General features: G+C 43.3%; 1 protein-coding gene across 2 annotated transcripts; it reads left to right on the top strand.

The window, feature by feature from the left end:
• Positions 1-9,441: 9,441 nt before the first annotated feature.
• Positions 9,442-15,903, top strand: LOC307027074 (CCAAT/enhancer-binding protein gamma-like). Of its 2 annotated transcripts, none has more exons than XM_079695276.1 (3): positions 9,442-9,600; positions 11,185-11,362; positions 13,858-15,903. In XM_079695276.1, the coding sequence occupies exon 3, from the start codon at positions 13,884-13,886 to the stop codon at positions 14,169-14,171; it is 288 nt and encodes a 95-aa protein (XP_079551402.1). In that variant the 5' UTR covers positions 9,442-9,600; positions 11,185-11,362; positions 13,858-13,883; the 3' UTR covers positions 14,172-15,903. The 2 variants fall into 2 exon arrangements, with proteins under 2 accessions (XP_079551402.1, XP_079551401.1); XM_079695275.1 differs by having other exon boundaries at positions 13,855-15,903.
• Positions 15,904-16,854: the final 951 nt, after the last annotated feature.

Raw genomic sequence — 16,854 nt, 5'->3', positions numbered from 1 at the left:
AATATTGTTTTGGTTACTTTGAAGACTGCGTGAACCGGTCAACGCCATTGCAGGGGCCCCTGGCCGGCTCTGGGACCCGGTGCACCGGCTGCACCGGCGATATCACACCACTGGATCACATGTTCTCCAGGTCCAACAGGAAAGAGCAGAAGAAAGACAAATAGTCAGGACTCAAGTACTCAGTTCTTGTACTGGAATATAAGTAAAAGTACTCAGTTCTTGTACTGGAATAGAAGTAGAAGTACTCAGATCTTGTACTGGAATAGAAGTAGAAGTACTCAGATCTTGTGCTTGAGTAAAAGTAGAAGTACTCAGATCTTGTACTTGAGTAAAAATAGAAGTAATCAGATCTTGTACTTGAGTAAAAGTAGAAGTAATCAGATCTTGTACTTGAGTAAAAGTAGAAGTACTCAGATCTTGTACTTGATTAAAAGTAGAAGTACTCGGATCTTGTATTTGAGTAAAAATAGAAGTACTCAGGTCTTGTACTTGAGTGAAAGTAGAAGTACTCAGATCTTGTACTTGAGTAAAAGTAGAAGTACTCAGATCTTGTACTTGAGTAAAAGTAGAAGTACTCGGATCTTGTATTTGAGTAAAAATAGAAGTACTCAGATCTTGTAGTTTAGTAAAAGTAGAAGAACTCAGTTATTGTACTTGAGTAAAAGTAGAAGTACTCAGATCTTGTACTTGAGTAAAAGTAGAAGTACTCAGATCTTGAGTAAAAGTAGAAGTACTCAGATCTTGTACTTCAGTAAAGGTAGAAGTACTCAGATCTAGTACTTGAGTAAAAGTAAAAGTACTCAGATCTTGTACTTGATTAAAAGTAGAAGTACTCGGATCTTGTATTTGAGTAAAAATAGAAGTACTCAGATCTTGTAGTTTAGTAAAAGTAGAAGAACTCAGTTATTGTACTTGAGTAAAAGTAGAAGTACTCAGATCTTGTACTTGAGTAAAAGTAGAAGTACTCAGATCTTGAGTAAAAGTAGAAGTACTCAGATCTTGTACTTCAGTAAAGGTAGAAGTACTCAGATCTAGTACTTGAGTAAAAGTAGAAGTACTCAGATCTTGTACTTGAGTAAAGGTAGAAGTACTCAGATCTAGTACTTGAGTAAAAGTAGAAGTACTCAGATCTTGTACTTGAGTAAAGGTAGAAGTACTCAGATCTAGTACTTGAGTAAAAGTAGAAGTACTCAGATCTTGTACTTGAGTAAAGGTAGAAGTACTCAGATCTAGTACTTGAGTAAAAGTAGAAGTACTCAGATATTGTACTTGAGTAAAAGTAGAAGTACCAGAGTGTAGGAATACTCTGTTACAGTAAAAGTCCTGCATTCAAAATGTTCCTCAAGTGAAAGTAGAAAAGTATTCTCATCAAAATATAGTGAAAGACAGTAAAAGTATTCATTGTGCAGATTGGTCCATTTCAGAATAATAGATATGATATGTTTTATAATGATTGATCATGAAAGTGTTATCAAAGCTGGTAAAGGTGCAGCTAGTTTGAATGACTTTGTATACTGCAGGGTAGCTGGTGGATTTACTCCAGGTGGAACTAAAGTCTGATTCAACACTTGATTAGATTTCACATCATTCATCCACATCTGAGAAGTAACTAAAGGGATTAAATACATGTTGTGAGTAGAAGTACACCATGTACCTCTGAACTGTAGAGTATAAATACACAGTAGCATAACATGGAAATACTCAAGTTAAGTACAAGTACCTGGAAATAATCCTTAAATGCAGTACTTGAGTACTACCTAGTGACTTTACAGCACTGGCTTTGCGTCCGATTAGAATAATGATTAGATGTAATAGCCAAAGGAAAGTCTTCAGTCTGATTCAAACTATAATCAGTTCCTTTATTTATTCTCAGGGACTCTTCAGAAGGTCTTCGGGCTTCATTTCAGACGTTTCACATCCTTGGAGGAGTTCCAGCGTCCCTGAGGAAATATCATAATGCAGTTTCTGGATTTCACTAAGCTGGAGGAAGGTGAGAGAGACATGTTGGACAGACGTGTGACAAGAAGCTTACTGACGAAACAAGTCCTGATCAAACTGTCCTGAAGAGTCTCCGATGGTCCGGAAGAGTCTCCGATGGTCCTACAGAGTCTCCAATGGTCTCCAATGGTCCTGAAGAGTCTCCAAGAATCCTGAAGAGTCTCCAATGGTCTCTAATGGTCCTGAAGAGTCTCCAAGGGTCCTGAAGAGTCTCCAATGGTCTCTAATGGTCCTGAAGAGTCTCCAAGGGTCCTGAAGAGTCTCCAATGGTCTCCAATGGTCCTGAAGAGTCTCCGATGGTCCTACAGAGTCTCCAATGGTCTCTAATGGTCCTGAAGAGTCTCCAAGGGTCCTGAAGAGTCTCCAATGGTCTCCAATGGTCCTGAAGAGTCTCCGATGGTCCTACAGAGTCTCCAATGGTCTCTAATGGTCCTGAAGAGTCTCCAAGAGTCCTGAAGAGTCTCCAATGGTCTCTAATGGTCCTGAAGAGTCTCCAAGGGTCCTGAAGAGTCTCCAATGGTCTCCAATGGTCCTGAAGAGTTTCTGATGGTCCGGAAGAGTCTCCAATGGTCCTGACGAGTCTCCAATGGTCCTGAAGAGTCTCCAATGGTCTCCAATGGTGCTGAAGAGTCTCCAGTGGTCCTGAAGAGTCTCTGATGGTCCTGAAGAGTCTACAATTGTCCTGAAGAGTCTACAATGGTCCTGAAGAGTCTCTAATGGTCCTGAAGAGTCTCTGATGGTCCTGAAGAGTCTCCAATCTTCCTGACGAGTCTCCAATCGTCCTGACGAGTCTCCAATGGTCCTGAAGAGTCTCCAATGGTCCCCAATGGTGCTGAAGAGTCTCCAATGGTCCTGAAGAGTCTCTGATGGTCCTGAAGAGTCTCCAATGGTCCTGAAGAGTCTCTAATGGTCCTGAAGAGTCTCTGATGGTCCTGAAGAGTCTCCAATCATCCTGACGAGTCTCCAATAGTCCTGACGAGTCTCCAATGGTCTCCAATGGTCCTGAAGAGTCTCTGATAGTCCTGAAGAGTCTCCAAAGGTCCTGAAAAGTCTCCAATGGTCTCCAATGGTCCTGAAGAGTCTCAAAGGGTTGTGAAGAGTCTCCAATGGTCTCCAATGGTCTCCAATGGTCCTGAAGATTCTCCAATGGTCTCCAATGATCCTGAAGATTCTCCAAGGGTCCTGAAAAGTCTCCAATGGTCTCCAATGGTCCTGACGAGTCTCCAATGGTCTCCAATGGTCCTGAAGAGTCTCCAAGGGTCCTGAAAAGTCTCCAATGGTCTCCAATGGTCCTGAAGAGTCTCCAAGGGTTATGAAGAGTCTCCAATGGTCTCCAATGGTCCTGAAGATTCTCCAAGGGTCCTGAAGAGTCTCCAATGGTCCTGAAGCATCTCCAATGGGGACCTTTGGCAGAAAACCTGATCTTAAAGAGGTCCTAACGATCCTTCCAGGAGTTCTATTGGTGTTCGGGAACGTTCAACAGGTATTTGAAGATGTCTAAAGGGGGGGTCTGTAGATGTTCTGGTGTTCTCAGAGATCACTGAGGAGACATCTTTGAGAAGTTTGGGATCTTAGAAAGTTTGGAAAGTCCTTAAATCAGAACTTGATCTATCTCGGGATAATTGGGTGTTTTTACAGAAGGCAGTAAAGAGTTTTTAAAGAGTTTTTAAAGAGTGTTAGGGTTAGGGAGTTTTTAACGTTTGAACGGGAAACCGGAAATGGTTTTTTTCAGGTTCTTCTACTTATTGGAATGATAAAAAGACTCAACAGATTTTAGTGTCAACAGATAATAGAGGAGAGCACACACTGTTTGACTTGGCTCACAGCGAGAGAGAGAGAGAGAGGGAGAGAGAGAGAGAGTGTGTGTGTGTGTGTGTGTGTGTGTGTGTGTGTGTGTGTGTGTGTGTGTGTGTGTGTGTGTGTGTGTGTGTGTGTGTGTGTGTGTGTGTGTGTATTTGTGTGTGTGTTAGGGGTGTAACGGTACACGTACCGAAATTATTCGTACACGTGTGTACCGAACGAATATAACGGAAAACGTACAAAATTGAGAACGTGAACAACTTCTTGGAAGTAATCTCAGGTGCTGCGTCGCAGCATTCAGAGAAATTTGCTCACATTGGGTTCAACGCGTCATAGAGCGACCAAGTCATTTCATTGGACGAGAGGCATACTATGAGAGTTGGTCACAGGGATGTGTTCAAATGTAGTCAGTAATTTGAGGAACTGTGGAAATGGTGAATGCAGATAAAGCTGAGCTCTAAAATATTCCAGCATCATTGAAGTCTCCGGTTTGGGAACATTTTGGTTTTGTAGTTACGTACAAGGATGACGGACAAAGACAGGTGGACCAAACCAAAGCTGTTTGTCGGCATTGTTCAACTAAAACTGGTTACACGGCTGGCAATACATCAAACTTGCACACTCATTTGAAAAGGCATCACCCGAACGTGAATATCACCGGTACCAAAAGAAAACAGACTGAAGTGCAAACCCAACTCCCGCTAGCATTTAAGCCTCCACCACTCGCAACAAGTTCAGACCGAGCCAAAGCTATTACAAACGCCAAATCTCCTTCTGTTGCCATGTTAGCAAAGCGCTACCTGGCTGCATCTGCTACCTCTGTCCCTAGAGAGGGTGTTCTCCACAGCAGGAGACATTGTTAGTGCCAGCACATCTGCTCTTTCAGCAAGCAATGTGGACAAGTTCATCTTTCTTAAAAAACATGAAAATACAATGAGAAGCAAGTCCTAATGTCAAACTGGCTGCTTAGGTACGAGTACAGTTCAGTTCAAATACAGATTACTTCAGTTCATTGAAATGCTGCACCTTAATGTTTATTTTATTATATTTTGTATTTATTTGAGTGAAAACATTATTCACAGTTTAATAATAATAAAAAAAAAATATATATGTTATGTTTTGTGATCATTTGTTCTGCTGTACCGAAAACGTACCGAACCAAAATGTTTGTGAACCGTTACACCTCTAGTGTTTGTGTGTGTGTGTTGTGACCTTTGACCTCTGACTGGTCACACACAGTTCTACATTTAGCTACTTTATCCTAGATTAAAACAAGTAAAGGCAAAACTTTAAAGTTTAACCGATTTTTTCATTCTGTTCTCCTGCAGGAAACAAAATGTGAAGCACAACAGAGACAAGGGGACACTAAAGAGTGACGCACAGAGCTGGCAGACCAGGGGACACTAAAGAGTGACGCACACAGCTGGAGACCAGGGGACACTAAAGAGTGACGCACACAGCTGGAGACCAGGGGACACTAAAGAGTGACGCACACAGCTGGAGACCAGGGGACACTAAAGAGTGACGCACACAGCTGGAGATTAGGGGACACTAAAGAGTGACGCACACAGCTGGAGACCAGGGGACACTAAAGAGTTACGCACACAGCTGGAGACCAGGGGACACTAAAGAGTGACGCACACAGATGGGAGACCAGGGTACACTAAAGAGTGACGCACACAGCTGGAGACCAGGGGACACTAAAGAGTGACGCACACAGCTGGAGACCAGGGGACACTAAAGAGTGACGCACACGGATGGGAGACCAGGGGACACTAAAGAGTGACGCACATAGCTGGGAGACAAGGGGATGCTAAAGAGGGACGCACACAGCTGGAGACCAGGGGACACTAAAGAGTGACGCACACAGCTGGGAGACCAGGGGACACTAAAGAGTGACGCATACAGCTGGAGACAAGGGGACGCTAAAGAGTGATGCACACAGCTGGAGACTAGGGGACACTAAAGAGTGACGCACACAGCTGGAGACCAGGGGACACTAAAGAGTGACGCACACAGCTGGAGACCAGGGGACACTAAAGAGTGATGCACACAGCTGGAGACTAGGGGACACTAAAGAGTGACGCACACAGCTGGAGACTAGGGGACACTAAAGAGTGACGCACACAGCTGGAGACCAGGGGACACTAAAGAGTGACGCACACAGCTGGAGACCAGGGGACACTAAAGAGTGACGCACACAGATGGGAGACCAGGGGACACTAAAGAGTGACGCACACAGCTGGAGACCAGGGGACACTAAAGAGTGACGCACACAGCTGGAGACCAGGGGACACTAAAGAGTGACGCACACAGATGGGAGACCAGGGGACACTAAAGAGTGACGCACACAGCTGGAGACCAGGGGACACTAAAGAGTGACGCACACAGCTGGAGACCAGGGGACACTAAAGAGTGACGCACACAGCTGGGAGACCAGGGGACGCTAAAGAGTGACGCACACAGCTGGAAACCAGGGGACACTAAAGAATGACGCACACAGCTGGAGACTAGGGGACACTAAAGAGTGACGCACATAGCTGGGAGACCAGGGGACACTAAAGAGTGACGCACATAGCTGGGAGACCAGGGGACACTAAAGAGTGACGCACACAGCTGGGAGACCAGGGGACACTAAAGAGTGACGCACACAGCTGGGAGACCAGGGGACACTAAAGAGTGACACACACAGCTGGAGACCAGGGGACACTAAAGAGTGACGCACACAGCTGGGAGACCAGGGGACACTAAAGAGTGACGCACACAGCTGGAGACCAGGGGACACTAAAGAGTGACGCACACAGCTGGGAGACCAGGGGACACTAAAGAGTGACGCACACAGCTGGAGACCAGGGGACACTAAAGAGTGACGCACACAGATGGGAGACCAGGGGACACTAAAGAGTGACGCACACAGCTGGAGACCAGGGGACACTAAAGAGTGACGCACACAGCTGGAGACCAGGGGACACTAAAGAGTGACGCACACAGCTGGGAGACCAGGGGACGCTAAAGAGTGACGCACACAGCTGGAAACCAGGGGACACGAAAGAATGACGCACACAGCTGGAGACTAGGGGACACTAAAGAGTGACGCACATAGCTGGGAGACCAGGGGACACTAAAGAGTGACGCACATAGCTGGGAGACCAGGGGACACTAAAGAGTGACGCACACAGCTGGGAGACCAGGGGACACTAAAGAGTGACGCACACAGCTGGGAGACCAGGGGACACTAAAGAGTGACGCACACAGCTGGAGACCAGGGGACACTAAAGAGTGACGCACACAGCTGGGAGACCAGGGGACACTAAAGAGTGACGCACACAGCTGGAGACCAGGGGACACTAAAGAGTGACGCACACAGCATTCCACTATAGTTCTTCAAATCTTTATTCTTTCTCTTATTATTATTATTTCAACCAATACTTTGCGGTCCGATAACTTCAGTTTACTTTCAGTTACAGAAACCATTCAAATATCAAAATGTTCAGCCTGTTCAGCAATCGATGGGAAACTTCAAACTTTTTCAAAATATTTTATACTTTTTTAAATATTCAGCTTTTTTAATCCTCTTGTACTACACCTAGAGCACCTTCAGCTACCTTCAGAGCTATTACAATCTTCTTCAGATTTTTGATATCTTTTACGCTTTTTGACTCATCAACGTTTACGTTTTGGTACATGTTCAGGCTGTTTTAGATTCAGGGCTAGAGTGCGTGACATCATCACTTAGACTTAGAGTGTAGAGAGTCTTACAAATCTTCAGAAAACACATTTTAAAACTGCTCTCAGAGCCAAAATATACTCTCTATTCAAATCATTTCAAAAGATTTCAGGAGCATAATTAGTATGGCCTGCTCAATTGCCTTCATCATATCAAACGGACCCACCGTTCTGGCCCAATAGTGATCTGAGTGACAAAAAGTCCACCTAGCTTCAAATAGACTCCCATGTTAAATGTGTCCGGAACTTTCTTCAGAACAGAGAGAAGTAAACTTTAGACAAACTGCTCCCATCTTCACATTTCACACAAAAAACCCAAAAAACCAACATATTTCAGTTCATTGGGGTTCCCTGATGCTCATGGTTTGCTCATTATTATTTTTTTAATAGGAGCCATAGTTTTTGAACGGGTGGCAAAATTGTCAGATATACTCCTCAATGCATTCTTAATGGGACTCAGTTCTGCAGTTGGTAACCATGGTGTTGCTGGGCAGATTGGGTCCACACACCTGAGTGACATCATATAATCAGAGCAGACACGCCCACAGACAGACTGGTACACACACACACACACACACACACACACACACACACACACACACACACACACACACACACACACACACACACACACACACAGGCCAAAGGCCTTTGCCCACCTAACCATTGTTTTTATGGGTGAACCTCCCATTGATTGATGTCAGACATCTCATTTCGTTTTTCTACACCTCACACTCTCCAAAAGCACACACCCCTTCAAAAGAAAAGCCCTATAGATGTAATGCTACTTGAACTCATACTACTACGTACATCTGATATTTAACTCCTTCAGCCTACTTTCAGCTGCACAAACTATTCAACTATTAACTTATGCAGCTATTTCAGGACAATGAGGCTATACATGTTGTTGTTTATACCTTTTTTAAACCTTTTCTTTGAAATATTAAGCTTCTTCACTATTTGTCCTCCTCTTCCAGTTTAACATTTCACTTTCAAGTTTCCAACAAAGTCATTGCAATGCATTTGAGCTGTAACCATTTTGTATGAAAGCATGTCATACTAATTATTAGAAGTCATATACAAATATATAATGTGTTTTTCTTTAATAAAACACGTGTTTAAAGTGTATTCAGTGCATACATGATGACACGTTACACGTTATAATATATCATAAGACAATCAGTTTTTAGAGGTCCGTTCATTATAAATAAGCAGGACAAATTTGGAGTTATCTGTATATAATTACACAGCAGTAACAGCTCAGAAACACAGTGTTATTTGTATATAATTACACAGCAGTAACAGCTCAGAAACACAGTGTTATTTGTATATAATTACACAGCAGTAACAGCTCAGAAACACAGTGTTATTTGTATATAATTACACAGCAGTAACGGCTCAGAAACACAGTGTTTTTTGTATATAATTACACAGCAGTAACAACTCAGAAACACTGTGTTTTTGTATATAATTACACAGCAGTAACGGCTCAGAAACACTGTGTTATTTGTATATAATTACACAGCAGTAACAGCTCAGAAACACTGTGTTTTTGTATATAATTACACAGCAGTAACGGCTCAGAAACACTGTGTTTTTGTATATAATTACCCAGCAGTAACGGGTCAGAAAAACTGTGTTTTTTGTATATAATTACACAGTACTAACGGCTCAGAAACACCGTGTTTAATGAGTAGTTTCGGTGTGATTGGCTGTCGTTATTAGAGATGAAGTCATGCGTGGAGGAACTAATTTCACCTCACATTACATAAACAAGTCCAACAGAATACGCCCTCCCCTATTGGTGGATCCAGCTGTCAATCACAGAGTGCATTGCATCACTCTGCCGCACACTCGCCTGTGATTGGCCTAACCACTCGCTCGCCCCCGCCTTCTCACCTCTGATTGGCTGATACGGGAAATTGCCCTACATGGTGATAGAGATTTCGCAATACTCTCCTCTCCATGTTCCAAACAAACACACTCAGAGACTAACAGAGACGGGATTTAACTCTCTTTTATACGGTAAATCTTTCCCTTTTGACGAATGGTCGACTCTACCGCCGCCCCCTAAAGGTAAGCCGTGTTTTAAATGTATATTTAGGACAGAGAAACAGAGAAAACAGTGAGGTTTCGAGGCTTGTTAGCATCGGGAGCTAACAGGCTAAACGGGTAGTGAACGCCTCGACGGAGGAAACAGAAAACAAAGGTTGATTTGTGATTAAAATGCAACTAAAACACTAATTATGGTTTGTTTTCTGAGTGTTTGTGACTAATTTAGTGAGTGACAGGTGAGTGAATGATCTGCTGGCTGCTTCCTGGAAACAGAAAGTTGAGAAAAGTGATAATAATCATGCAAATAATAATAAAAAAGCTTTAAAGTGTGTTAAAAACAAGGCAAACATCTCATATAGAACAGATTTGACTTGCATTATAACACCGTGACATAACAGTGTCATAGTTTAGAGACACAGCAGGTAAAAGGTGTGTTAATAAAACAATACAATAATATTAATAGTCCCAAAAAAATAAAAACCCAAATAATATAATAATAATAATAAAATAAATAAATACTAAATAACTAATAAGACTAATACAGGTCAAAAATATTAAAAGGGAATATCTCTAATAAAATGGTAAATAAAGAATACAAGTGAAAACCTTTACAAATACATCCAACAATATATATATATATATAACAAAGATTAAAATATATGTTTTATAAAAAGCTAATTTAATAAATGTAAAGACGTGTTCCTTTGGATGAAACCCAGGATAATATTTATATTTTAAGTCTCTTTTAAAGCTGTGATTTTAGCCTCATGTTTCCTCCGGAGTTCCCCTTCAAACAGCGATGATGCAACACCAGGCAACAGCTCTGTTTCCACCCGGAGCGCTTTCCGCTGCGCACACCGCTGCATGGCAACCGATAGCAACGCCTCGACCAATCAGCGCGGCTAATAAACCAACCAAAGCGGCGTTCATAATAAAACCGCGAGATATTTATCAACTAATCAGCGCGTCGGAGTAAAAACAGGTCACAGAGCGAGGTGTTTACAGATCACACATTATGGGTTTTATCTCTGGAAATACTTGTTTTTTAAATTATAAAAAATGTAAACAAGAGCTGCAAATATTAGAGGATTTATTTGGCTGTTCTTAATATTTATTTGAATGCAAAACAAAGTTATTCTGTCATATAATTTCTCATTGGTGCTTTGTATTAGCCCTACCTGTACACTCACACCTGGGTTTATTGATATTTGTCTAGGCCTGTTTACCTGTTGTCCCTGAACATCAGATATTTTCTACGTATTTGTATTTAAATGTTCTTCTATGGAGCTTCATTTTTGATTATATTTCATAATGTTTTTCTATTCAGTTTCTATTTTAATTCTGATTTATTTCACATACTTGTATAATATTTAATCATAATTCTCTTCCAATCAGCTTTCATTTAAACAAAAGAATATTAAGATTTTTTATTTCGTATGTACTATAATATTATTTCCTTTTTATTCATATTTTAATAACATTTTAATTCCACTTCTCTCCCAAGCCACTTTCATACTAACTCAGAAATTGCAGTATTTCCCATATTCCATTATCATTGTCTAATTGGATGTTTATTGACGGTAACCTTACCTTCTGTCCCTCCAGGCTCTACACAGGTGAACTCCTCCTAATTCACTGCACACAGAGGGACTCGAACCGTTGCACTCGAAGGCAACACACCACTAAGCCGGCTGTCCCAGGCGAAAACAAACAGCCTCGACCAATCGGCATCCAGCGTGAGCGTGATCCAGAGACAGACCCCCTACATCCCCCCCAGCAGGAGGTAAGACCTGCCAATCAACCAACCAGAGCGCTGCTGATAATTAACCACGGAATATTAATCATCACCAATCATTACATTTCATCTAGCTGAGGCTTTTATCCAAGGAGACGTTCAATGAGTGCAAAGACCTGTCCCTTTCCTTCCATCGTGACCGGTGGCTATGTTCCATCCTTTTAATCATTTGCCTGTGAAAGAGAGGGAAAGAAGAGATTCAGAAAGCTCCGTAGAAGAGGCACTAGCTGCAAAGTCAATTTAAAGGTCCCCGATTATCACTATCACAACATTATTATGTCTTCTCTACATCACCATGTGTCCCCGGTGTGTCCCCGGTGTGTCCCCGGTGTGTCAGGAGACTCACAAAGTGATGTCTTCTCTACATCACCATGTGTCCCCGGTGTGTCAGGAGACTCTCAAAGTGATGTCTTCTCTCCATCACCATGTGTCCCCGGTGTGTCCCCGGTGTTTCAGGAGACTCACTAAGTGATGTCTTCTCTACATCACCATGTGTCCCCGGTGTGTCAGGAGACTCACTAAGTGATGTCTTCTCTACATCACCATGTGTCCCCGGTGTGTCAGGAGACTCACTAAGTGATGTCTTCTCTCCATCACCATGTGTCCCCGGTGTGTCCCCGGTGTGTCAGGAGACTCACTAAGTGATGTCTTCTCTACATCACCATGTGTCCCCGGTGTGTCAGGAGACTCACTAAGTGATGTCTTCTCTACATCACCATGTGTCCCCAGTGTGTCCCCGGTGTGTCAGGAGACTCACTAAGTGATGTCTTCTCTACATCACCATGTGTCCCCGGTGTGTCAGGAGACTCACTAAGTGATGTCTTCTCTACATCACCATGTGTCCCCGGTGTGTCAGGAGACTCACTAAGTGATGTCTTCTCTCCATCACCATGTGTCCCCGGTGTGTCAGGAGACTCACTAAGTGATGTCTTCTCTACATCACCATGTGTCCCCGGTGTGTCAGGAGACTCACAAAGTGATGTCTCCTCTACATCACCATGTGTCCCCGGTGTGTCAGGAGACTCACTAAGTGATGTCTTCTCTACATCACCATGTGTCCCCGGTGTGTCAGGAGACTCACTAAGTGATGTCTTCTCTACTTCTCCATTAGGGCTGCAACAAACGACTCATTTGATAATCGATGAACGGAGTATTCCTGTCTCGCACAATTTCTCAAACGCTCTGATTTAGCCATCAACTTTTAGATTTAGCTTGAGGTTGTTTATGTGGAAACTAACAATGAAGACAATAAAGATGAATACTTGATTCAAAAATACATATATTATTAAAAAGTGGTTGCTCAATTAATCATATTGTAATCGCAATTACGATTATGGCTTGCAACGATTACGAAAACAACGTAATCGAAATTAAACGATTTAAAAAATATATATAAATATTATAACTTTTTTTTTTTTTTCAAATACATTTTTCCATGATTGTTTTTTCAGTTGAACTAAACTTAGTGCAGGGCAATCAACTGCTAAAAACATACTGTTCACTTGTTCTTTTCTCCAATAAACTGATGTTTTCAAAGTAAGTCGTGATATCAATTATTGACCCAAATAATCGAGATTATGATTTCTGCCATAATCGAGCAGCGCTATTATTAAATTAACTTAACAAATTGTGAACAAAACTAAAATTGCTTTTTATTTAATTAAATGCATAATATTTTGCATCAAAAGAAACAATGTTTTAACAAATCGTATTAAATAATGTGATGACAGAACTGTGAACAGAATAGCTGAAACTTTAACTAAATAAATAACTCAGTTACCTCTAATCATTAACCCATGTTTGTATAATGTAGTTAACTCCGTGTGTTGCTGCTAGCATACATAACACCTGAGGTGGAAACGTTACTCGTGGACGGGGGGGGGCTACAGAGCTACTAGAAAGACAGTGGAACCCGGTGCATTCCTCCGTCTGAATGTGGTGCACTTTTGCTAAATGTTTAGACAAAGTGCTCGTGTTACCGCCCTCACATGATCAACTCTCTCGGCAAGGAGCATTGTCCACCTCAAGACGGGTAAAGTTTAACCACACCTTGGAGCGCTTCTCTCCGCCATCTCCTCCGTGTGTTGCTGCATGTAGCAGCTGCGTGTAAACTGCCCCGCCCCCTCGCACACGGACGGGGGAGAGATCTGGTCTGGATTGGAAAGGTTGAAAATACACACGTTTGTTTGTCTTGTTGCATGTTAGAAACGAGTTGGCGACACTAAGGCTGTGATGTAATGTTTTTGTAGCAATAATACATGACGTATATTTTTAAATGTCTCCAGTACCGATAAAAAGAGCCATAACGTTGGAGCTTAACGGCGCGTAAAACACACGTGAGGACGTCACCAACGAATCGACGACTGAATTAGTTGGCAACTAATTTGGTCATCGATTTGAATCGAGTCGATTAGTTGTTGCACCCCTACTCACCATGTGTCCTCGGTGTTGATCTAACCATAAGCTCCTCTCCCCCCCAGCAGGAGGTAAGCCCCGCCCCCCTGTCAGGATGAAGAAGCCCTCGGCGGAAAAGGACAGCGACGAGTACCGTCACCGCAGAGAGAGGAACAACCTGGCGGTGAAGAAGAGCCGCCAGAGGTCCAAGCAGAAAGCCGTGGACACTCAGCAGAGAGTGAACGAGCTGAAGGAGGAGAACGAGAGGCTGGAGGCTAAGATCAAGCTGCTGAGCAAAGAGCTGAGCGTCCTGAAGGATCTGTTCCTGGAGCACGCCCACAACCTGGCCGACGGGGGGCAAGCGCCCGCCAACAGGGAGGGGGACTCAGCCAATGGGCAGTGAGAACATTCAGCCAATGGGGAGAGAGCAGGGGCTACAGGGACCATTTCTGCAAGATTCTTATTCTTCTTTTTCTACTGCGGGCTTCTGTAAGATAATCAATGAATAACTTTGTTAGAGAGCAGAGCAGGAGGAACATTCAGCCAATGGGCAGTGAGAGGGAGGAGCCAATGGAGAGAGAGCAGGAAGAACATTCAGCCAATGGGGAGAGAGAGAGCTACAGGGACGATTTCTGCACTAAACTTTTCTTTTGAGATCTTTTTCTACGTTTGCGGGCTTCTTCTGTCATAGATCCCCATGATGGACTCGTTAGGGGGGGGGGCTCTACCTGGCTCCCTCCCCAACGAGCCAATGGGCAGTGAGCGGGAGGAGCCAATGGGAGGAGAGCAGGAGGAACATTCAGCCAATGGAGAGAGAGAGCAGGGGCTACAGGGACGATTTCTGCTGCACAACACTTTTGAGACCTCGTTAGAGAGCGGTGTTGCTCCCCTGCCGGCCAATGGGATGTCTCCGTGGGACGTGGGATTTGTACAGCAGAATATTCAGAGGAATACGTCTGAATTAACGAGATTAAAATGTTCTGATCCGAGAAATGAAAGTGGGAAAACTACAAGGAAAATGCTAAATGATCTGAGATTACGTTTTTTTAAGTTAATTTGTGTTTTTTTCTTGTAAAAAACACTATAAATATATTCAACTTTATTCTCTAAGATTCTAAATTAAGCTCTTCCTGCTTCCTCTCCAACCGGATGTCTCCATGGTGGTTCAACCAGCCAATGGGATGTCTCCGTGGTGGTTCAACCAGCCAATGGGATGTCTCCGTGGTGGTTCAACCAGCCAATGGGATGTCTCCGTGGTGGTTCAACCAGCCAATGGGATGTCTCCGTGGTGGTTCAACCAGCCAATGGGATGTCTCCGTGGTGGTTCTTCTGCTGCTGCTTCCTCTCCAACCAGCCAATGGGATGTCTCCGTTGGCTTTTGGATGATACGTTTTGTACAGAGAAAATCTTCCGATATCCCAGAAATCAAAGTGTCAAATCTACAAGAAAAATGCACAAGTTATCTGAGAAGAAGACGAGACAAAAAGCCTTTTTATTTGTGTTTTCTTTGTCAATTTGTGTTTTTTCTCTGTAAAAAAACCGCCAGAAAAATATTCAAATGTTTTCCGTAAAATGCAAGAATGATCTGAGATCAAGTCGAGAAAGATCCGTTTGTTTTATTTGATTGTCAATGTGTTTTTCTCTTTATTCTCTAAAATTGTAAATGAATCCAAAAGAATAATATAATTGTTTCTTATCAATGTGTTTTTTAAATCTGAAACGACCACTTTGAGGCGGTAGGACTCGTTCCTGCACCTCTCTATGCTCCTATGTTGCTTTCACTTCTTGAGCATGTTTGATTCATAATGTCCTTAAGGAGGGTTCCACGGGGTGAAGAAAACACTCCAGCTCTTTTTAAAACCAGGAAAACATTACATCTCACAGAATATCTGACATCATTTCCCCGCCTTCATATTGAACCCATAAAGCCCTGTTTTCAACAAGGTCTTGTTTGTTTTTCAAAAGCTGGAAACGTTTGGGTTGAAAAACGGAATTGAACTACTATAATTTATTGAAACAGTCCCATTGTTGAAAGTGTGTGTGATTGGAGGAGAGGAGCGTCTGTAAATGTGTTTTTAATGTTCTCTACATGTCGGTGTTTCTGTGGTGATTAAAGAGTCTATTTATACTAAAAACACTTTTCATTTACCTTCTGGCTCCGAATCCACGTTATGACACACAGAGGTCCCGCCTCCCGCCCCTCAGCCAACCACGTGCAAGGTGTTGGAGCGCTAGCCAATAGGAGCGCGAGTGATGCCACTATGTTCCGGAACACGGGGATTTTAGCCTCTGCCGACCATTGACATGCAGAAAGAGGAATAGGACCCTCTCTAAAGTTCACACACATCAGGAAATAATGAGTTCAAATTGGTTTCATCCTCCCGCTCTCATCAGAGGTCATTATAAATAACGATACTGGATTTAATCCAACATTTTGATCAGTTAAAGGAAGTCAGACTGAGCTGTTATTCATCTATTAATCATTTGGGAACAACACCCAATAGTTTATTCAGTAAACACAGGTTCACCTGCCGAGACGGGGTGAGCCAAAGACCACCAGCCACAGGTTCACCTGCCGAGACGGGGTGAGCCAAAGACCACCAGCCACAGTTTCATCTGCCGAGACGGGGTGAGCCAAAGACCACCAGCCACAGGTTCACCTGCCGAGACGGGGTGAGCCAAAGACCACCAGCCACAGGTTCACCTGCCGAGACGGGGTGAGCCAAAGACCACCAGCCACAGGTTCACCTGCCGAGACGGGGTGAGCCAAAGACCACCAGCCACAGGTTCACCTGCCGAGACGGGGTGAGCCAAAGACCACCAGCCACAGGTTCACCTGCCGAGACGGGGTGAGCCAAAGACCACCAGCCACAGGTTCACCTGCCGAGACGGGGTGAGCCAAAGACCACCAGCCACAGGTTCACCTGGCGAGACGGGGTGAGCCATCAGGAACAAGTGTTTTAGCACCAGACACTTTCTGAAAAGGGAAAAGTCTAATTACAAAATCTTTCACTAACAGGCGACTTCAGAAAGTGTGTGTGTGTGTGTGTGTGTGTGTGTGTGTGTGTGTGTGTGTGTGTGTGTGT

This window comes from Notothenia rossii (assembly GCF_949606895.1).
Source record: "Notothenia rossii genome assembly, contig: scaffold_101, whole genome shotgun sequence".
Lineage (NCBI taxonomy): Eukaryota > Metazoa > Chordata > Actinopteri > Perciformes > Nototheniidae > Notothenia > Notothenia rossii.
The sequence above is the reverse complement of the archived record's forward strand: the minus strand, read 5'-3'. Positions and strand labels throughout refer to the sequence as shown.